Source organism: Actinia tenebrosa, unplaced genomic scaffold (assembly GCF_029948245.1).
Source record: "Actinia tenebrosa isolate PJP-AT-01 unplaced genomic scaffold, QUT_ActTen_1.0 PGA_scaffold5__44_contigs__length_20552954, whole genome shotgun sequence".
Classification (NCBI taxonomy): domain Eukaryota; kingdom Metazoa; phylum Cnidaria; class Anthozoa; order Actiniaria; family Actiniidae; genus Actinia; species Actinia tenebrosa.
The window spans coordinates 12,463,672-12,487,527 of NW_028292582.1; the positions used below are offsets into that span (position 1 = coordinate 12,463,672).

The window sequence follows — 23,856 nt, forward strand, 5'->3', positions numbered from 1 at the left end:
GAGATAAGAGGAAAGCAGAGAGGAAATGGAGATCGACTATGCTGCAGAGTGATCTATTGCAGTTTAAAAGAAAGAGCCGTCGGCTTCCATTGATAGCAGTTGAATTTCAACTGAAGGAACTACCGACGTTAAATATAGGTGCTTTACTTTTTAAAGAGAGCTTACAGTACTTACCTTATGAAAAAGGCTCGTTCTGAATGCTATAGTACTTAGTTTATGGAGGATAATAGTTCTGATCAGAGAAAGTTGTTCAATGCCAGTAAACACCTCCTTAATCTTAAAGTTGATAATCAGTTTCCACCTTACTCTGATGATCTAAAGCTGGCTAATGACTTCGGCAACTTTCTTCGACAGAAGATAGTAAATATTAGGTCTGAGTTACCTAATTTATACTGTCCAGAGACTAGTTGTATAGAACGTGAAGCATGCCTAGGTAGCTACCGATTAAAGAGCGAATAATCTTCAAATTGTTGCTGATTACCTTCAAGGCTCTTCATGGTTCTGCTCCCGCTTATGTCTCCGCGCTCCTACAAGAACACAAGCCTGTACGCTCACTGAGATCATCTAAACGAAGCCTACTGTCTGTTCTTCGTACCTTCACTTCAAATTATGGCGACCGTGCTTTCTCAGTTGCTGGTCCTACACTATGGAACTCACTACCGGACACTATCAGGAAATCTGACAGCCTTCCCGAATTTAAGTCATTACTGAAAACTGTACTCTTTCAATCAGCCTACTTAATTTAAAACTTTTGAACCTGTTTGCTGGACTGAACTATTTATTATTTTCGTTTTTATCTCCACAGCGCATTGAGGTAGCAGAATGCGCTATACAAGTACTGTTATTATTATTATTATTATTATTATTATTATTATTATTATTATTATTATTAGCTGTTTCTCTGAATTTGTCATTCTTGATGAATCTGAAGTGTCTCGTATGATCAATTCCTCTAATTTGAAATCCTGTGTTCTAGATCCATAACCTGCCTCTTTAGTTAGTGGCTGTATTGATGTTCTTCCTCCCGCTATTACTAAGATGATTAATCTGTCTCTTACCTCTGTTCATTTCCCTAATGAATGGAAGATGGCTCTAGTACTTCCTCTTTTGAAGAAGCGTGGCCTTGACCCTATTCTTAAGAAATATCGTCCAGTCAGTAACCTTCAATTTGTTTCGAAATTAGTGGAAAGATCTGTATTTAATCAACTGCTTAAGTATTTGATGTCCAATAATCTGTATCCCATTTTTCAGTCTGCCTACAGAGTATATCACAGTACTGAGACAGCCCTTCTTAAGGTGCAAAATGGTCTTTTGGTGAATATGGATAAGGGTCATTGATCATAGTATTTTGATATCAAGACTGCAGTATAAGTTCGGACTTGATAGATCTGTACTCTCTTGGTTTAAATCTTATTTATCTGGAAGATCATTTAAAGTACTTGTGAATGATGTCTTGTCTGAAACTTTTGATCTGGAATGGGGTGTACCTCATGGTTCTTGTTTAGGTCCGCTACGTTTTGTCTTATATGCTAGTAAACTTTTTGAAATTACTGATCGTTATCTTCCTAATGTCCACGTCTATGCTGATGATACTCAGCTTTATCTCTCTTTCTCTCCAAATGATATTGATGAACGAAGGAATGCTCTTTCTACTGTTGAAAATTGCATAGATGCAATTAAGTCGTGGATGTCTGAGGATAAACCCAAAATCAACGATGATAAGACTGAATTGCTTTTAGTTGATACGAAGCAACAGTTGGCTAAGGGTATTGAGATATCTCCAACTTCCAGCGTTAGAAATCTGGGCGTGATGTTTGATTCCTGCCTAAACATGAGTGAGCACATAACTAAGTTATGTAGCTCTGCTTTCTTCTATATTCATAACATCAGGCGTATTAGAAAGTACTTATCTAGGAAAAGTAATGAGACCTTGGTGCATGCTTTTATTTCTAGCACACTAGACTATGGCAATAGCCTACTGTTTGGTCTCCCACAGTATCAGATTCAAAAGCTTCAGCGAGTCCAGACTGTTTCTGCTCGTTTGATCTTTTCAATGCCTAAATACTGTCACATCACTCCGCTTCTCTTTGAATTACACTGGCTGCCAGTGAACCAACGAATTGTGTTTAAGATATTATTGTTTAAGGTACTCAACCAATTGGCACCGAGTTACTTAATTGATCTTATCTCGGTGATGCCCTCTTCAAGTTATAATCTTAGGAGAAATAACAATGGCATTCTCCTTAGTTACCCTCCACCTTATTTTAAGAAAACTTTGGGTTATCGTGCTTTCTCGCGCGCCGCGCCTAAATTATGGAACAATCTTCCTCTTGAAGATAGATGCTCCAATTCTATTTCATCTTTTAAATCTAAGCTTAAGACATTTTTATTTAGGAATTAATTTTCATTGATATTTTTCTTATATTTGTATGTATATTTTTATTGATTTCTTTTTCTAATTATGTATGTATTTGAATTTATAATGATTTAGTTTATCAGTTGTTTGTGATGCGCATTTGAGTGTTTATGTAGAATTTGCGCAATACAAAATAAAGTTATTATTATTATCATTATTATTAAGGAGGATGTTTACTTAGCATGCTTTGCGAGCCTCGACTAACTATATTATCACACTGAAAAGTCACGTGATCTACTTATTTTCGCTTTGCTGTCAATGCAGAAACATCGACTATTCTCTACTTTCACATCCCCATAATGCCTTGCGTCTTTGGGGGGTAACCAATCCAAAAACTGTCCCAAATTGAAAGGTTTCTTAAATGAATTTATACTATACCTGCTTTTATCTGTACAATACTGATTATCAGTTTATTCCAAGTTATTTTTGCGTGTACAGATCATCAAGAGTTTTAGTCTTACAGAAAATGTATTGACTTACAAAAAAAAATTTACCTTAAACGTCTTCAAGCTTCTATCTTTTTCTGTTTTTTACTTCTTCCTTTTATTTTTGGATACCTAACAAGGTATTTTCAACATTGTCTGATCAGCCTTTAGCAAGATAAGTGGGTTTTAACCCTCTGGTTACCCCAAAGACGCAAAGTATTATGAGGATGTGAAAGTAGAGAATGGACTCGACTATGGAGATCATAGAGGAAATAATATGCCCTTTTCTATTTCAGACCTTCTCTTTCTCTACTGTATTGTCCACAAAAAGGATCAATTAGACTGAACTTGCTGGTATTACATGTTTCACATTTGTGACAGTTATCAGGCATCTTCCCAGGTATTTTCATTGAAGAAAGAAGACTTGCAGTGTTTTCGAACAACGACAATCTCGATTTTCCATTTTCCGGAAAGAAGAAAATCGCTAGTGAATAAAGTTTTATCTAGCAGCTCTTGTTCGAGGTAATATACAAAAGCCATGTATTGTTGTTGTTTAACTTCCCTTAAAAAGAAATATACAATCTACTTTCTTCGATCGAGTATTTTCTTCGAATGTTTTGCCTTTGCATGGAACTTTTAAGCTTTTCGTAAATTTGAATTTTAGATAAAATTACACTATCTGCACTGTGGAATACTATAGGTTTAATAGCTTTCTTGAGTTTAATAAAATTGCTGTCTAGTGCCGGGTTTGACTATTTATACAGTTTGTTAGATTAAGGAGATTTTTGAATCGATGTCGTTTTCGTTTGGCTAAAAAATCGAGGAAAATCACCGTCGAGAGTAAATTTTTCAAACAAACTCAAACGACAGATGCATAATGAGTACGGCGCGCAAAGCATGCTAGTGAAAAAGGACGGATGGATCAGACGCCAAAACGAGAAAGGATACTTAAACAACATCTTCAGGAATTTCGATTGTTTGGTTTTTGAAGAATGAGGACACTAAAGGATTTGGAAATGTTGTGAATGACTTACAAATATTTCTTTAACATTCTTACTATTATCGAGCCTTTCCCAATTACGTTACATAACATGGAGTAGTAAAACCTGATTGTGTTACCCGGTCTCCACCAATAAAGACTGATTTGATTTTTCTTCTTTTTTATTCAATTTGCCCGTTAACTACAATGTTGATCACTCTGACTCTGCTTCTAAATCAAATAACTATTTTGTGCTTGGTACCTTTCTTTAATATTGCTTATTATAATAAGTAATACCATGACTCTGAAGGATATAGGATATAGGGATTAAATGTCCCCGAAGCCGAGGAAAGTTTAATTTAGTGGTCGGAGGCCGAGATATTTACTCCCAACTTGCCGCCAACATAAACCCGCCGATTGACGGCTCAATATCGTAATAGGTTATAAATATTTTATTCTGGTATAATGCTGGTTGTTTTTACTTAAAAATGAAAAAGAAAAAAATTAAACTAAAGCTATACATTGTAATTTAGCTGAAATGATATGTAACTTGAAATGTATTATTTTTGCAAATGAAAAATGTATTGTATTGTATTGTACAGGTCTTTTTCACGTATCGGTGATACGTATCGGTTTTATTCGGCGAATACCAAAGCTCACTAACCCACCCGTACTAAGTTAATTTCAGCTACCCTCAACACGACTACCCCTGGAATCTCGGGGAGAAATTATGAGTGTGCCGTATGTATTTGGGCGGGCATATTTAAAATGTTGGTACTAGCGCGCGCTAGAGCCCCGGCGTGACGAGAGTTCTATATTTTTCTGGAAGCTTAATACAGTCGTTCTTTGACTTAGGACCATTTAGTACCAAGCTTCCAAAAATAGTCTTTTGTACTTATTCTGCTCACCCCTACGATTTTGGAATCTCGAAAATTAATTTCATGCCTTGTTCCATTTTAGTGTTCAGCTATTTTTATTATTATTATTATTATTTAAACATATAAATTCTTTAAGCTTACTCCAAGAGCTCTCATTCGAACTCATCTAGGGAGTTCACTTAATAAAAGATTTACACATTTGGATGTGGAGTACAAACACACACACACACAAAAAGCTACTTCAGCTACTTTTGAAGATGGAGCGTTAATGCAAATGGCTCTCTTCAGTTCTCGTAGTCGTGTCTTCAAAGATCTTTTTGTTTGCCCATACTAGACAAAATCGCAGTCGTTGCAAGTCGATCTTATACAACACGGCTTTCTTGCAAAAAGGATCTTTCGCTTCTTTTGGACCTAAAAAATCATTTTGTTGTTAATTTTTGTCATGGATATGTGAAAAGACAACCACATTTTTGGCTTGATGACTCGCCTGGCTGTTGCTAGCTCGTTGCTGACTCTGCCAGTAGCGTGAATATCACGCTTCTTGGAACGGACGGTGGTTTTACAATCGTTGATGAAGGGAGAAGGATAGTTGTTGTTTTGAGGACTTCTCTCATGTGCTATACTTCTTTTTTCTTAACCCCTTCATAGTAGATGGTACATTGAGTGTCTTGGCCACTGATTTTTTAGGGCTTGCAGGATGATGGGAATTATAATCGAGGTATTTATCCGTGTGTGCAGACTTTTGTTCAACCTCTACAACCACTCTATCGTCCACATATCTAAACCACTACTTGGGAGGGACAGCAACAGTATTGATAGCCATCTTTTCGTTGTCTTCCATCACTAGATTTGCCAATAGGGCACTACGTTATATCTAATATAAATAGTTATTCTATTTCAGATGTCGACGAGTGTGTAAATAGACCTTGTCAGCATACTTGTATCAATACCTATGGTAGCTATACATGTCGATGTCGTGCTTGCTACACTAAAGTTGGTACGCGTTGTGATCTACGACAGTGCAGCATTGGTGGTCGTTGCTATGCATATGGTACAAAGAACCCTAGCAATGTATGCCAGGTAAATGATTACATCAAAGTTTTACATCTTTTGTTTAGGAGGCTGGTTTTGTCGGCTTTAATAATGTAAAGCTTTTCTGTTAGGCAGAGATTACACCTTTTGGAGATGTTGTTGTATGGACTTGCTGAGGCTATTATTGGCCAGTTGATCTTGTAATTTTTCTTTTCGTCTTTTAGTTTCAATGTTAATTTTGAGAGTTCAGCGCTGTTTGCGTATTTCCTGTTCCTAAATGATAGTTTGTGTTGCGTGTGTAGTTTTTTGAATGTACCTTCTGTCAGTCCGATGTAGTTTTTTACTGTGTTGTTTTCAGTGTCGTTACCGCGTGCTTTGTAGACAAAGCCAGCCTCCTCCATAAAAGATGGGAATTAAATGCCACCACGAGAACAACTACTACTTAATGTACTACTTACCTGATGCAATCCAGAGAACTGCAGAACAATAGATCAATTTAATCATATAATTACAGTAAATATAGATCATTGCCGCCCGTGTATAAATAGGTCACCTAAGTAAGATATATTCTTCATTAAAGTCTTAAGTAATGTCTTGTAATTAATCTATCTACGCCAATCTTTAAAAGAGGAGATGTATCTGACACTAATAGTTATCGAGATATATGCGTTTCTAGTTGTCTAGGTGAATTTTTCTCCGTTATTCTTAATCGACGACTATTTAATTATGTTCAACGTGATTCTCTCCCACATAACTCTCAAATTGGTTTCATGCCTGGCAACCGAACAACTGATCATATTTTTACTCTCCGAACAGTCCGTTGATAGATTTGTAAAGGATGTTAGTAGAGGAAAAATATATGCTTGTTTTATTGATTTTAAAAAGAGTTTGATTCTGTTTGGCATGTAGTTTTATTAACACGGTTATTAAGTTATAATATTAATGGTCATTTTTACGATCTTATTAAAAATCTGTACTCTAAATCGAAATGCTTTATTAAACTTGGTACAAAACGTACGGAGACGTTTGATTATGCCCGAGGTGTCCGACAAGGGTGCATTGTAAGTCCTTTGCTATTTAATCTTTATTTGAATGAATTATCTATTCAACTCAATCAAGATCCTATAATTCTACCACATCGTACCAAACTAACTTCTCTTTTATACGCAGATGATTTAGTTTTATTATCAAAATCAAAAGAAGGTCTACAAAATTGCATCAACACTGTTTCGGAATTTTGTACTAAATGGCAAATGAAAGTAAATGAAAAAAAGTCGAAAATTATGATTTTTACTAAGAAAACGTGTAAAAAAATTAATCAGCCCTCTTTTACTTTAAATGATAATAATCTTGGTGTCGTAAGCGAATTTACATATTTAGGAGTGAAACTAAGTTCAACCGGTAACTTTAATGCGCATTTGAATCAAACAAGAGAAAATGGACTACATGGGACTACATGCTTTATTCAAGTTAACTCAGCTTGTTGATTTACAAACATTAAAGCCGAAACAAGCAAACACATTATTCGATTCAATGATAGCTCCCATTTTAACGTATGGATGCGAAGTCTGGGGGACCTATCAGAAGCAAAACTTTGAAAACTGGGATAAATGTCAAACAGAAAAAGTACATTTACGCTATTGTAAATATTATCTTGGTGTCAATAGAAAAGCGTCAAATATTGCTAGTAGATCAGAACTCGGCAGATTTCCGTTAAAAATGTTTATTGATACTTTAATTTTGAAATTTTACAATCATTTGATCACTTTACCTGATGATTCTGTAACTAAACAAGCATTTTTGATTTCCAAATATTTATTCTCTCGAGATAAAATGTGTTTTCACTCAAATATTCAAGATATGTTTCAATTTTATAGTTTAGGTGAGTTAGGTGCTTTCAAAAATAAGTTGATAACAAACCAAACACTTGAAGACCTTGTCTATAAAATGAAATGCCAATATTTTGAAAAATGGAAGGTTGATATCTCAGCATCTATAGTAAACTTCAAATTTTCAATATTTTTAAAGACAATTATGAATGTCAAAATTATTTAAACTTGATTGATGATTTCGATCAAAGAAGACAATTCACAAAGCTAAGAATAAGCAATAACAAACTTATGATTGAATCTGGAAGATACAATAAAACAAAAATTGAGGATCGTCTATGTACATTGTGCAATGGTCATAACATTGAATTCGAGATTCATATGCTATATATATTATTGCTCGTTCTATGATGATTTACGAAAGGAATTTAACGATAACATTGAATTTATTAGGGATAATCAATTAGATTATTCAACATTTACATTCGATTTATTTCATTCAAATAACGAAAGCACAATCCGATACTTTTTGAAATTTATTTACAAATGCTTTAAACTTCGTCAAGAAGACGTTTCTAGAATTAACAAACAGTAAATTTTTCTTCTGTTGGAATAGCATTTACACCATCAGTAAATCATAAAGAATATCAAATATATTATCGTTTTCATTATATAAGACATATATTTTACTCCTACATATAGATTTATATATAAAACAAAACAATTTTTTTATCGATCTTAAGAATCGAGAAATGATACACAGCGTAAAGTGTGTGAGTGTGTGTGAAGTGTACAAAACAGTAGGATATATATATATATATACACTCGATTGCAGAAACGTTGCAGTATACATTTATACATATATCTAATTTATTCAGTATATTTAATAACATGCAAAACAGAAAAACCGCTTTATTTATTGTTTGTTTCATTCAATGACTGTCAAAATATTTTTTCTTGTCTATAAGATCGTACAGATTATAAATCAGTTGGTTTTAAGCGTTGAAAATGGTTATTTTGCATTATGCATCTCATTAGATATTTGTATAAATGTATAAATGTATACTACAACGTTTCTGCAATCGAGTGTATATATATATATATATATATATATATATATACACTTGATTGCAGAAAGGTTGTAGTATACATTTATACAAATACCTAATTTATTCAGTATATCTAATGATATGCAAAAAAGAAAACTCGCTTTATTTATTATTTTGTTTCGTTCAATGAATGTCAAAATATTTTATTCTTGTGTTTCACATCCTACAGATTATAAATCAATTGGTTTTGAGGGTTAAAAAAGTAAAATTGCAATATGCATCTCATTAGGTATTTGTTTAAATGTATAAATGTATACTACAACGTTTCTGCAATCGAGTGTATATATATATATATATCATGTATGTACACTCCATTGCAGAAACGTTGTAGTATACATTTATACAAATATCTAATTTATTCAGTACATCTAATGAAATGCATAATACAAAATAACCATTTCCAACGCTTAAAACCAACTGATTTATAATCTGTACGATCTAATGGACAAGAAAAAAATATTTTGACAGTCATTGAATGAAACAAACAATAAATAAAGCGATTTTTCTGTTTTGCATATCATTAAATATACTGAATAAATTAGATATTTGTATAAATGTGTATATATATATATATATACACACACACTGCAGTTTGCATAAACTTTGACCACTTGTGCATATATACAAGTATATCAAAAGTATAACAAAAATTATGGGATATGATCCCTGATATTGTTTTCGAGTTGTCTATCACTAGTCTTTCTAGAAAAAATATTAGGGATGACATCCCATAATTTCTGATATACTCTTGATATACTTGTATATATATATAAAAGCAAACCGCAGTGTGTGTATATATATTCTTCTTGGCATCTATTATTAGCGGTAGTCTATTATTACCAACTCTGGTTGGCCGCCTGTGAATCTTTTATATGAATGAAAAATAGAGGAAATTACATGGCCGCACAGAGATACGATTGTCATCTAAACTTGTCCTCAAGACTTCAATTCTACATTTCCTTCACTAGGAATGTGACAGCATCAGACCGTTAAAGTGGACAAATAACAACAACCTTCCTTGCAGTGACAACAACGTCAATACCAAAGATGATCGTTGTGTCAACGGTGCATGTCGTGGTACACCTTACTCATGCCTGCCGTGTGAAACCAATGATGGACGAGGTTGCCCTTTAAAGAATGGACACTGTGTTATTCAGCAAAATGGGGCGAGGACGTGCTTCGCAAACCAGCAGCTGAAGCCAGGAAATCCTTGTTACGTAAGTTTTTAGGTTGTTTAGAGAAAAAAAACTTCATAAATGAATTATCAGCTATGCAGCATTGATCTTAGCTTATATTTATTCATCTTTGCCTTTTGTAAGTTTTGTATGAAACGTTATGGTTTTGACTGAGGGAAGATTGAGATCTTTGAGCCACTAGACAGCAATCGCTGACTACGTAGCTGTAGCTCTACTATTACCTCGGAAAGTCTTGTGGTTGGGATAGAGGAATTATTTACTTATTGCTATCTAGTCTGGCATTTTTGCAGAGCATCAGACAGTAGAAGAGTGAGCGCTAAGAGCAGTATTTAGATTTTTCTCAGAACTTTTTGAACGTGCTAATTTACCTTCATTGTTGAATCGCCGTTTACAGGACAGAGCGGTGTTATTTTATATAAAGTTAAGCATGAGATTGCGCCTAGCTTTATTAAAGACCTATTTAGTCAGAACAATTCGGGCTATTCACTCAGAAATTATGACTTCAATATTCCTAGATTTGATACTGTGAGTTATGGTAAACATTCTATTAGGTATTTAGGGTCATTTATTTGGTCAAAGCTTGATATGGATCTAAGATCATCGATTAGTATTAACTCTTTGAAAAGGAAAATTAGAAAAATGGACCTAGATAAGCTTTTAGACAATAGTACCAACTGTTGCAAAATGTGCAGCTCCTGAATCAACAGTTATTTATTCTTAATTAATTAATTATCTTTATCATCTATATATTTTATATTATAAATTCTAAATATATCTAAATTTTATTACATATATATAAATAGCTATAGGTATAGGTATAGATTTTTTGAATATTTTACTTTATATTATTTTATGATATTTTTTCTTCTATTTTTTTCATTTTTTATCTTTCTTCAGTGTCCCCAATTATAATTGTAGAAACTAATTATATTTACACTCAAATAAAGTTATTATTATCATTGTTATCATCATCATCAACATCATTATTATTATTATCATCATCATCATCATCATCATCATTATTATTATTATTATTATTATTATTATTATTATTATTATTATTATTATGAGGCAGTATAAACGTCTGGATGCCCAGTGAAAAATAAATCCTTGGTTGGACGGATAACCGTAACCAACCACAGCATCGACTAAACTCTAACAATGACAGTGACAGTCGAAAAGCTAGAAAAAAATTAAATGAATACAGATAAAAGACCAAAATAAAAATAAAAAAGAATTTTAAATTCAAAAAATTATTAAATGTTTCTTAAAATTCAAATAAAAATTTCTAAAGGAAAAGTCCATTGTGCATATGAATGTCCAATATAATATATAACAGAGTCTATGATAATTGCTATACGTATCCAAAGATCTTAAATAATTTAACTGCTCAGCTTAAATGTTCTAGCAATGCGTAGCGAGCTAGTCAGGATTGCCTTCTACATTTGACGCATAAATGATTTATATTTGTCTCCTACAAGTGTTTTGATATTTTGCGCGACCTCTTTTGAACAGCCTCCAAGAACGTACATGATGATGTTGTACTGGTTGATCTTGTACTCGGGGTATCTGTTTGTTAACGCTAGTCTCAGTTGACTGTACTTCCCCGCGGGTGTACTTCGTTGTCTTCTCGATATCTTTGACTTCTCTGTTTTCCAACCAGGGACAGCTCATTTCAATTACTCTGACTTGCTTGTTGGTCATATCAATGATCGTAGCATCAATTCTGTTAGCTTTCACATGAGTTGTATCAGTATATGATGGGGCATCCTAATAGGCAACTGCGCGCCCGTTCTCATACATCGGCTTGGGTGTGACTTGCAAGTACCAAGGTTCAACTTTAATGATAAGATCCAAAGATCCAAAGATCTAAGAACTTCGAAGAATAGAATCTTGAGAGCGTTGTTATGCCGCTGTAAGTACTTGTTCTGTACTAATGCACTGCAACTCGATAGAATATGTTGCACGTTCTCCAGGGAATTGCCACACAGACTACAGTTTCCGTCGGTGACTTGTGATCTTGTTTTTCTGTCGTAGTATACTTTTGTAGGTAAAAATTGTTGGTAAAGTTCTTGGACTCCAGCGATGGTACGGCGTTGGGGCATACTTCCAAGACGAAGCACTTCTTCAGTTTAACTTTCTCACCGTCCCATCTGCTCTGTATAAGCTTTCCTTGCCATCTTTCTTCAGATACGGTTAATTTTACTTCCTGCTGACGAACTTTGGTGATCACCTGCTTTGCCTTTTTAGCCTCCATTTCTTTACCATCAGCTGTAACGACTGGGTTAGGATAGTTTAATTGCAGATGTAGATTTAGCTCATCTGCGTATCTCTTCGCGTCTTTCGGATGGAGTGGCGACCTTTCTCTACGGCTAGCTCTTCAAATGATCGTACAGCTGCCATCAATAGATCAGCGTTGAAATAAAGCTTTACTGCTGCTTTGATCTTAGTGCTCTTGTATTCATTCTCTACGGACTTGAGACCTCTACCACCGCACTTCCTAGACATGTATAGTATTGCTTTTGATCCCTTAGGGTGATTACCTCCGTTCTCCACAATTATCTTTCTTGCCTCTCGGTCTAGCTGCTGGGTGTCTGCTATTGGCCAAGATTGGGTCCACATCAAGTATGTAAGTACTGGTAAGGCATACTGATTAAATGCTACTACTTTCGCATAATCTGACAATGGGCTGGACCAGATGATTGATAGCCTTTGTAAGTGCGTTTTTGCTGCGATCTCTAGAACCTGCTTGTTCTCTTGTTTGGTGTTTTCGTAGACGCCCAGGAATTTATATGTGTTGTCTTTGTTAAGACTCTTGATAGGTTTTAGATCAGCTATCTTCATATCTCCTTCTCCTTGTTCGACTTGACCTTTCTTCACGTGCGTCACAGCGCACTTCTTCTAAAATAATAATAATAATAATTATTATTATTATTATAGTTATTATTATTATTATTATGGCAAGTTTTATTTGTCTGTATATATCATGTTTACATTGACCAGCGGACTAAGTCTAGGCTGGTTAAGTTCATCATTTTTTTTCAATCCTTTCTTCAGCTTATGCATATTCATAGAACTTCTTGACTATATTAACGTTCTGGCTTAAAATCCATTTCTGACATCGTTCTATAAGAAAGTTCACTTCCCTGTCTGTATTTGTAATTGTTCTTAGGTCTTTTCTTAGCTGTTCGTGATGTCCTGCGAGAAAGTCAAACACTATGTTAATCTGATTTACACTTGAGCTTTTGCACTCTTTTTTGATGCCTGCACGTAGTTCCGTGTATTTTTCTTGTTTTTCAACAGTTCTCTCCGCAATCTTACCAACTTGACAAACTGTGCCTTCAAATAGTGTCCAAGCATTAGTTTCTTTATCTTGTACAACTATGTCGGGTTTATTGGCACTGTTTTCTGGAGCTTTCTCAAGTTGAAAGGGTACATTCCAGTATATTTTTGCCTTTTCATTTTGAAGTACTGCTGATGGTAGATTTTGTTGGTGCCATGGCTTTCCATTGTCGCTTTCCTGAAAGTTGTACTTTTCCAGCAAACAGTGGTATATCGGTCCCAGCATTCTGTCGTGTCTGGCTGTGTAAAGGCTTTGGGCGATCTTCGAGCAGCCACTTAGTACATGTGTTGTTGATTCTGTAGCCATATGGCACATTCTGCATTTGGTGTCTGTGATGGTCATCTGTGCTTTGCTTTGTTGGTATGTCTTTGTTGGTAGTAGTTGTTGGCGTATGTTCTTGTTTACGCTGTAGACAATATCGGGAATGTTTTTCCACTTCTTCAGGATCTGGTTGGCTGTTGGTGAAATCTGTTTGTCTTGGAGTTGTTGGTTGGTGTAGGCTCCAAGCCATGTCTGCTGTTTTGTTTCTTTTATATACTTGTCCGTGATCTTTGATCGCAGCAGCTCTTTTATTGAATTTGGTGAAGGTGAGGTTATCGTTTTGATCTCGTTGGCAGGTGTAGGGTCTTTACTTGTAGGTATTTTAGTGCCTGTATCATCAAAGTCGCAGTGCCTGTATCATCAAAGTTGCAATTATTATTATTATTATTATTATTATTATTATTATTATTATCCTTGTATCATTAAAATGTGACGAAATGAGACATGATATTTTTTCTTTCAGTGGTGTTACCAGTCCAAAAGCTCTATAAATTGGTCCCCCATAATAGGTTCTGTTTGTAACGATGGTGATAATTGTACTCATTCGGACAGTTGTTCCAACGGCATTTGTGGAGGAACACCTTTTACGTGTAATCCAGTCTGTCAGTCATGCAATGGCAGTGGATGCAACCTGAAACAGGGCTACGGATTTGTCCGTAGAAACTGCACCTGTAAGATTTTTGGTGAGTTTCTATATTCTTCTTTTTTAGATAATTAAGTCACCTCACTCTGAGAGAATAATATATTCTCTAGAGGGGACTTAATTATCTAAAAAAAGGAATTTAGATTAAGAACATGTCCGTTTACTTTTAGTGTCTTGAGCATTCATTTATGGTTAACTCGTAGTAGTTCGTTTAGATCTGCGTTTCATTTGGTATTTTACTTTATAGTACACTCAACAAAATTACTCGACTCTGATTGGTCGAGAGGAGTATAATTATAGCGTTAATTGTACTCCATAGGAGTACCGAATTAAGTCGCTATGGCAACACGGCCAAAACAATGTCAAAACAATTATGTTCTATCATTTTGTACTTAAAAAACATATAAATGAAATTTTAAAGCCGTAAGAACTAATCTTTTTTATGCATTTCAGTTGCGCGACGGACTGAAAATTGGCCGCCAAATAAGCAAAGATGAACGGCGTCACTTCGCATTTTTACTGAAATTTTGTTGAGTAAACTATAAACAAAAAATCGCACGATCTTCTCGTACAATTTGGAATTAATAGACACTCGTAATGTTTTGAAAGTTCTTTAATTGTGTACTCGAGATCGTGCGATTTTCTATACTAATTGTTGAAAGAAAAAAAAATACTTGTGCACACTTCTCCTTCACTTGAATAAAAGACTTCCCTCAGTCGTAGTTGGTAAGGCATATTCCAATTTGCCCTTTTTTGTATTTATTTCTATAGGGAAGGACTACTTCCACCAACAGTTAAATCCTGAAAATCAGTGCGAATTGTGTGATCTCTATGACACCTTTTCAAGATCTTTGGGAAAATGGACTGGCCGTCCAAGTTTATCTTGCGATGATGGTGATCCTTGCACAAAACATGATAAATGTACAAAAGGAAAATGTACTGGTAAAAAATATTCATGTTCATCAGTACAAAAAGACTGTGTTAAAGAAACAATATGTTTAGGAGATGGAAGATGTAAAGACATCATGAAACACACAAGTACAATATGCAGAGCAGCCAGTGACAGTTGCGACAAACCTGAAAGGTATACCCTAATTTGGTTCTCAGGGGTCCAAAGAAAAAAAGATTTTGATAATCATTTATACTGGTAAGCCAGTTTATAGTTTAAGAATAACCTGGGAAAACGAGTCCTGTAACTGAATCGGGGTAAAACCGCCAGCCAGTTAGCTCAGTCGGTAAGAGAATCGGTCTCTTGTCACGAGGTCATGGCTCGAGTCCTGGCCCGACCAACACTCAGAATCTTAAAATAACTAAGAAGAAGTTACTGCCTTTGTAATTACATCTGCAAATGGCTAGACTTTCAAGTCTTCTCGGACAAGGACTTAAATCCGTAGGCTCTGTCTTGAGTAAAATGGGGGACATGAAAAATTGTCGAATTATTCGTACAAGAGTAGGGGATTGTATCTTGGTTCAACAGCTTATCCCAGTTTGGAGGCATAACACTAACGTACTAATAAATCACTCATGATTGTAAGCTGCACGACTGCTAATAGCGCCTCAATATGCTTTCCATTTTGAATTTTATATTTAATATTCATATTTAATAAACTAACTGATATACAATTATTCCAGATGCAATGGTCAACTTGGTTCATGCCCTGCAGCGGTTACAGATCCCATAACAATTACAACTGGTACAGTTGACTTTCAGAACTCGGCTTACACTTCCTCTGCCTCGTACCAACACAACACCAATGTCCTCTACTTTAAGGTCAATGGTTTCAGCATCAGCTGTGGACAGATGACATTCAAATGGTATTTACTAAACGGTTCATCTACATGTAATACTGCCACAAGCACCAAAGGACAGCTGTCAAATACCAACATAAAGCAGTCAATTACTGGGTTGACACTCCAAGACACTAAAACCTACAAGCTAGCGATACAATCAGTGGACATGAGAAGAGGCACACGACCATTAGTATGTACCAGTGCTATAACCATAGACACGTCTGTCCCACAAAATGGCTGGGTACGAGATGGTTCTACAGCAGATATCGACTACCAGTCTACTAAAACCATAACAGCAAACTGGGGAGGGTTTACAACTAGGAACGGTGTCCAAAAATACGAATGGAAAGTCAGTTATGTTGCTTTTGGTGGTAGTAACACGGTGGAACTTCTATCTTTGACAAGTACCGGAGTAAGTACCAGTGCCTCCAAGGTCTTTAGTAATATTGCTGATGGATCAATAATCAAAGTGCTTGTTAGAGCGTATACCAAGGCAGGTCTTCATAGTGAACGCACAAGTGACGGAGTAGTTGTGGATTTGTCTAAGCCAATAGCAGCAAGAGTTTATGATGGTTCTCAAGCAGGTGTTGATGTTACGTATGCTAAATGGACCAACACATTCAGTGTTAACTGGGCTGCCTTTACAGACCCTCACAGTGGAATTTTGTACTATGAATGGGCTGTTAAACGAGATGGAGCTGGCCTGATAACAGCTTACATGAAAACTGCATTGAACCGCTCTAGTTCAGCTTCTGGACTCAATTTGGTTTCAGGAGAACGTTATTGTGCTGTTGTAAAAGGTTACAATAAGGCTAAACTGTTTATAGAATCTTCATCGAACTGCGTTCTGATAGACCGTGATCCTCCGCGCGCAGGAAGTGTAAACGATGGCGATGCAAATGACATCCAGCATCAGTCCAATGGTACAACTATATCAGCTAACTGGAATGGCTTTAGTGACGGCAGCAAAGGTAGTGGTATTGTAGGATATCAGTACAAGATCACTGACAGTAGGAATAATGATGTCATAGGATGGACTTCAGTTGGAATGAAAACATCAATAAGCCATAGTGGACTCTCCCTTATAAGTGGAGTAAAGTACTTTGTTACTGTCAAAGCAGTTGACGCTGTTGGCCTAGCAACCGAAGTAAAGAGTAATGGAGTCATAGTGGATACAATGCGACCTGTGTTTACAGGCGAGGTGAAGGTTAGAGGAGTCAAAGACTTCATCAATTCAACTGCGTGCGCGTATGTATCAAGTAAAACTAATCTACAAGTAACTTGGAACGGGTTTTCGGATGGTTCTAGTGGCCTGGATCACTACGAATGGGCAGTCATTCCAGCATCAAGAAATGTTACTGCTAGAGATTTTACACGAGTATCCGGATCAAGTTTGACAACAACTGCATCGTTCTCAGGTCTCACCATGGCAGATGGAAGTACGTACCGTGTGGTAATACGTGCCTACAACAGAGCTCTTCTTTACAAAGACGCTTCTTCCGTTCTTGTCATCCCCGATTCTTCCCCACCACAAGTTGGAGTTGTGTCTGATGGTTCAAATGCTGGCTCAGATTATGATTACCAAGCAAGTTTTGTATATGTTCAAGCAACATGGACAGCATTTAAGGAACCTCACACTGGCGTCAGAAAATATTACTATGCTGTTGGAAGCTGTATCCAAGACAACTATCACGTGACGAGTAATAGATTCATTAAGGCGTCGCCAGAACCACCTAGGACATTCTTTCTTCAAAACATTAATCTAGTCAACGGCCAGCGATACTGCACCAAAGTCAAAGCACAGAACATGGCTGGACTCTTCAGCAAAGAGGTTTCTTCTGATGGCTTTATGGTTGATGTTACAGTTCCTGTTACTCGTGAAGCACGAGTGATCGATGGTGTGACACAGACAGATATTGATTATCAGAGTAACGTGACAGAGATGTCAGCAAGTTGGGAAGGCGTTAGCGATCCTGAATCAGGTATCAAATACTATGAATATGGCATCAGCAGGAACCGAGCTGGCGCTCCCGATGTTGCACCTTTCAAGGATAATGGCTTACAGACAAATGCTCGTGCGACTGGGCTGTTCTTACAAGAAGATGTGTACTATTTTATAGTTTGTGCAGTTAACAATGCTGGTCTAAGAAACTGTTTAAGTTCGGATGGTGTTTTTATCGACACTACACCACCAAGCAAAGGAATTGTCAACGATGGAGTCCTCGAACCAGATCTAAAATATCAGTCCTCGTTGACCAGCATGGCTGCAAACTGGGAAGGGATATCGGATTTAGAAAGTCAGATAGAGAGATTTGAATGGGCCATCAAAGACAACGGCAGTGGTGATGCAGCACTTCCCTTTACCGATGTGGGTCTTGCTACACATGTTAAAAACGACAACCCTCTTACGCTGATAAACGGACGAACCTATCAAGTACACTTGAAGATCTACAATAATGCTGGAGCTGTAAGACAAGTCACCTCAGATGGTGTCACTGTTGATAACACTTCTCCACAGTTAAGCACAATATATCCAGGGCTGCCTGGAGATAGCAAGTGGAATTACAACTGCATTGACAAAGTCTTTTATACCTCAAGTACTTCAGTTATATCTGCATATTGGAAAGCATTTTATGAGCCTGAGAGCGAGATCTGGTACTACAAATGGGCTATCGGAACCTCTAAGTGCGGAACGCAGATTCAGCCACTTATCAACATTGGGAGATCCTTAAATGCCAGTGTTTCTACAGCAGATCTTAATGTCAGATATGGAATAAAGTATTATATTACTGTAACAGCACGTAATAGGGCAATGCTAGTATCTGGCAGCTGCTCTGAGGCTTTTCTCATAGATAAAACTCCGCCTATTGTTGGTTCAGTTAAAGTTGGTAATCCTAAGAAACATCAGAAGTACTTTGGGTCAAAATCGATTGACATTTTTTGGAAGGACTTTGCAGATCATGAAAGCGGAATCAGTTTTTGTGAAATATATATCAATTCTTTAAACGAGTCAGTGAGCCTTTTTATTAACAAGTCAGAAAATTCATCTGGGAGGATTTCTGTGACTCATGATATATTTTCGAATGGGCATGTGTATAAAGTGGATGTCAAATGCTACAACAACGCACAGCTGTTCGCAACACAGTCATCTGAACCATTCATTATCGATTTGTCACCCCCTATTTCTAAGGGACCCGTGCTTATTGGGATATCCCGCAACAACAGTATTCAGTATCAAGCGGACAATACATCAGTAACAATAAACTGGCCGTCTTTTGAAGACAAGGAAAGCCCTATGAAAGGATATTGGATTACTATGGGAACAAAGCCGTTAGATGATGACGTCATACCTAAAACGAGTGTCGGTAAAACAAACCAAGCTGTGAGAAACAATTTACATCTCATACATGGCAAGATATACTACGTTGCCGTTTATGGAGTTAATTTTGTTGGTCTAAATTCAACAGTTCAAGCTCTCCCATTGCTAATTGATGTCAGCCCACCTGTAGCATCCAGCGGAAGTGTCATAGATGGTAATGGTAAAGAAGAAAAAGATTTTTTTAATTCACAAGAGCCAATCAGTGCACACTGGGAAGGCATACACGATCCCGAAAGTGGAATCCTGAGTAGTCGCTTCTGCATTGGCACAAGGCCATTTGGATGTCAAATCCAAATACCAACAGACTTAGCGAGAAAAACATACTTTGTTTGCGATGATTGTAAAGTCAATCCGAGTGAACGTGTTTACGTGACAGTTGAAGTTACAAATGGCGCTGGATTATCAGTAACCAAAGCGTCTAATGGGATGTTACTAGATTCTACTCCGCCAATAATAAGTGATGTAATGGATGGTAACGACGTTTATTTTACTGACGTTGATACAGCATTAGAGACCTGGGACGTCTTTGCATGGTGGAAAGGAGTAGAAGACATGGAAAGTGGTATTACAAAATGCATGTGGCAGATCGTGGATGAGAAAAACAACGACTTTTTTTCACTTAACATGACTTCGTATTCCAAACTTGGAATGAAGCAGGTTCTAACTGCTAATCGATCATATAATTCTTTACCTTTCAAGAAAAACATTGTCTACTACAACAAGATCGTATGTAGCAATGGTGCAAGACTAAATGCTGTGTCTCGTTCTGATGGATTCCGTGTCGCGTCTGAGTGGCCCATACCTGCTTCTGTTCGGGACGGGTATGCGAAGAAAAAAGATCTTTATTACATTACGAGTACGAAAGACGTTGGGGCAAACTGGGACGCCTTCAAAGCTGATCAAAACGACCCTGTCATCGAATACTTGTGGGCGATAGGAACAACGCCTGGTAGTGAAGATGTGATGAAGTACAAGAGTGCAGGATTGAGTCTACACGATAAGGTAACCTTGGCAGCTGATGAACCTGACCTTGACATATTAAATACGGGACAGAAGTATTACATCACAGTCAAAGCAGTATCTGCTAGTGGAATGACCTCGACTCAATCATCTAATGGTTTTACTGTAGACATTACACCACCAGTCAAATCAGATGTTGCCGTCACATTCGTTGTTTCTGACCAATTAGCAGGCGAGGTCGATCTGCGCATTGATTGGTCAGGTGTTAGTGACAACGAGAGTGACATAATGGATTCAGAATACTGTGTTGGAACAACACCTGGTAACTGTTTAACAGAAAGGTATTCTGTTGGGCGTGAAACTATAGCGGTACTGTCGTCGTTTACACCAATTTCATTAGCCAATTACTACGCTTTGGTGATCGTGCGAAACAAGGCAGGTCTTGCTTCAGTCTTGACGTCGAGGAAAATAATCATAGATACATCACCTCCGTCACGTGGTCAAGTGATTGACGGGACTGGACGTGATGTAGATTTCATGAACGTAACAAACACTATGTCCTCCCAGTGGGCCGGGTTTGAAGACAGGGATACTAATGTCAAGAACTGCAAGTGGAAGCTGATACAGCAATCTGTTTCAAGTGATGGGTCTTATTTCGGTAATGACAGTATAGTGTTTGAAGAAACAGTCAGCTCACGAGGAAGTGAAACTCGTCATGGATTAAGCCTCAGTCCTGGATCTCGGTACCTGAACCAGATCACCTGTGGTAATCGAGACGGTTTTACTGTTACATCGGTGTCCAATGGTGTCATTATTGATGTTACTCCACCCACATCAGGAACTGTAGTTGATGGAGAAGATTTCTCCAACGACATTGATTTCATGTCTGGAGTCACTGAAGTCAAAACAATATGGCGTGGATTCAAGGATGACGAAAGTGGTATTATGGGATATCGATGGGCATTAGGAACCTCTCCTGGGAAAGATGACGTCGTTGGATTTCGTGACGTAGGCAAGCAAAGACAAGGGTTTGCAACAAATGTTAGTCTCTCTCCCATTGGTGCATATTATGTTACTGTAGAAGCAAAGAATCAAGCAGGGATGACGTCACAGGGATGGTCTGATGGGTTCGTGGTCGACGTCACTCCACCTGAAATTTTGCAGGTAAATAAAGAAGTACTGTCTCAGCCATCTTTCTGTTTTTCATTTCCATATAATTTTTTTGTTTTGGAATTTATTTTTTGTGTTATCAGTTTAAGAAACACTTTGATTTTATCTTTTTCTTTTCTTTAGCTCACACGTGGTAGCAAGGCTTGGATTGGCCCTGACGATAGGATCTCTGCAACCTGGCAGTCACGTGATCCGGAGACCTCGGTTAAGAACACTGAATACTGTTTTGGTACCACCCCCAACGGATGTCAAATCCAACCAATGAAATCACTTAATAGAAACAGTACACAAGTCACGTGTACTGAGTGCAAGTTGAGTCACTCAGTCAAATATTACGTGACGATAAGAGTATGGAATCAAGCTGGACTCTATTCTATCGACACAACAGAGGGAGTCCAGGCTGACTTGACCCCACCCCTCCCCGGACAGGTTATACCTCGTGATGACATTATCCCCTGTGTACAGAATTGTTCTTTATCAACCAACTCCAGTGGCTTCATTGACCCAGAAAGTGGTTTAGATATTTGTCAGTTTGCGATACGTACGAACAGTTCACAGTATGTCGTACCCTTTACTAACTTCACTCAGCTTACATACGTCCAAGCCAGTGGTCTTACTCTCATGCCAGGTCAGCGGTACTACACTATTGTAAGATGCGTTAATAATGTTGGGCTTTCTACAAACGCAACCTCTGATGGTGTCCTGGTCGATGTGACTCCACCGAACAAGGTAACGGATTGAACATTTACAGTAATGATCAATGATTAACTGAGTGGAGTGTGCAGTTTGGGGTACTGGCTCGGTGTACGAGGCTAATAGAATTAATAACGAAAAAACTTACAGTCTATTTTCATTTCCTCAGGGTGTAGTGATCGTCAGTCCTGACCGAACACACGATGTCTACGGTATTCATTCCAGTTGTCATCTTTACAACGCAACAATGCGCATTCATTGGTCAGGGTTTTATGACACCGAGTCCAGCATTACTGGATTCCGAGTCGCTGCCGGCAGACAAGCAAATGTTACTAACATTCTCTCATTTATTGATGTTGGTATAACAACAAGCTTTTTCCTAGACATCGGACCAAGTGAAGGTTTATTTTCTGGAGACATTGTCTATATCTTAGTTGAGGCTCGTAATGCTGCAGGCCTAACAACACGGGCTGTGTCATCACCTACGAGGCTTGTGGCAGCCGACAACGAACAATATTCACAAGAAGGAGACTTCTTCTGCTTGGATGTCTAATTCTTTATTCAAAAGCGAATGAAGAATTCCTTCAGTTACGAGTTTCTTGGGACCGTGTATTCATGTGTAATTGGCCACTTTTAAAACGAGTGAAGGACTGGGAACGAGTATATAGAAGGTATTAATATGAATTAATCTTATTGAAAAATTTTCCATGACGAGAAAGAGCACATCAAAACTAACAGGTTTCTGCAGTTTGGCTTCGAGTGGCTAAATAACAGCTAAATTATAAGCAATTTTTTGAGAGGTTTGGGAGGTTGCTACAGAAAAGGGATGAAATCCAAAATCTTGGAATTCCAGAAATTTACTAATTTCGATTTAACTAGATTAATTCTAAAGACTCGTTCCTAGTCCTAAACTATTTTCTAAAGTGGACAATATACATGCGCATCAGCATGTTGATATATAATAACAAAAGCTTCTCATTATTCACCAGATTTAGACCTCCATTTATTAGTTTTGTTTTGGCCAGCATATTAACTTGTAAAACGCATTCGAACAGCAAAGAGTGTAGATACAACGATAATTAGTGTTTTGCAAATTTTTGTTTTTTAATTTATCGCTTTTATTATAAACTACAAGGTAGTAGGAGTACAGTTGACTAGTAGGAAATGGTTAAACTCGCAATGACTAGACAGAGGTATTACTTTTGGAACTTGACACACGAATCAGATGCATACAGCGTGGACTAGCGTGGGTATAAACAAAACGGCATAAGAGGAACGACAAACAAAAGATGTTTGCACTCAAGCTACACCACATTTCACTATGTTCGCTTAGTTATCAGAAAAGGTCTATTTGTCAGTCAATCGGAAGAGGTTACATTTTGCATCTTATTATTATACTCACAGTCAGACCTTTGTAATTGATCTAAAGATATATTGCAAAAGTCGCACACACTTTCGAAAGAACGACGAGTATAGCTTGTTGGCATTTTCTATTTCAGACCACGTGTTATTCCCTAGAGTATCATTTCTTTGTTTAACGGCTGTGCATGAGAAGGATCTGAATCTTATTTTCAGAAGAATGACACGTTGTCTGAAATGGGAGGTCTATTCCTCTATTTGCTCTTGCATTTGATAGAGGCATGCGTCACCTTTTGTGTTAACTCTACATAAAATAAAATTACTGATCACTAA

General features: G+C 37.1%; 1 protein-coding gene across 1 annotated transcript; it reads left to right on the plus strand.

The window, feature by feature from the left end:
* Positions 1-216: 216 nt before the first annotated feature.
* Positions 217-23,856, plus strand: LOC148906570 (uncharacterized). Its single transcript, XM_089038074.1, has 12 exons — positions 217-360; positions 489-716; positions 806-835; positions 1,252-1,330; positions 1,506-2,039; positions 5,600-5,778; positions 9,637-9,885; positions 13,992-14,211; positions 14,943-15,255; positions 15,804-21,465; positions 21,595-22,200; positions 22,334-23,856. Exons 1-12 carry the CDS (start codon positions 217-219, stop codon positions 22,715-22,717), a joined length of 8,628 nt encoding a protein of 2,875 aa, XP_088894200.1. The 3' UTR covers positions 22,718-23,856.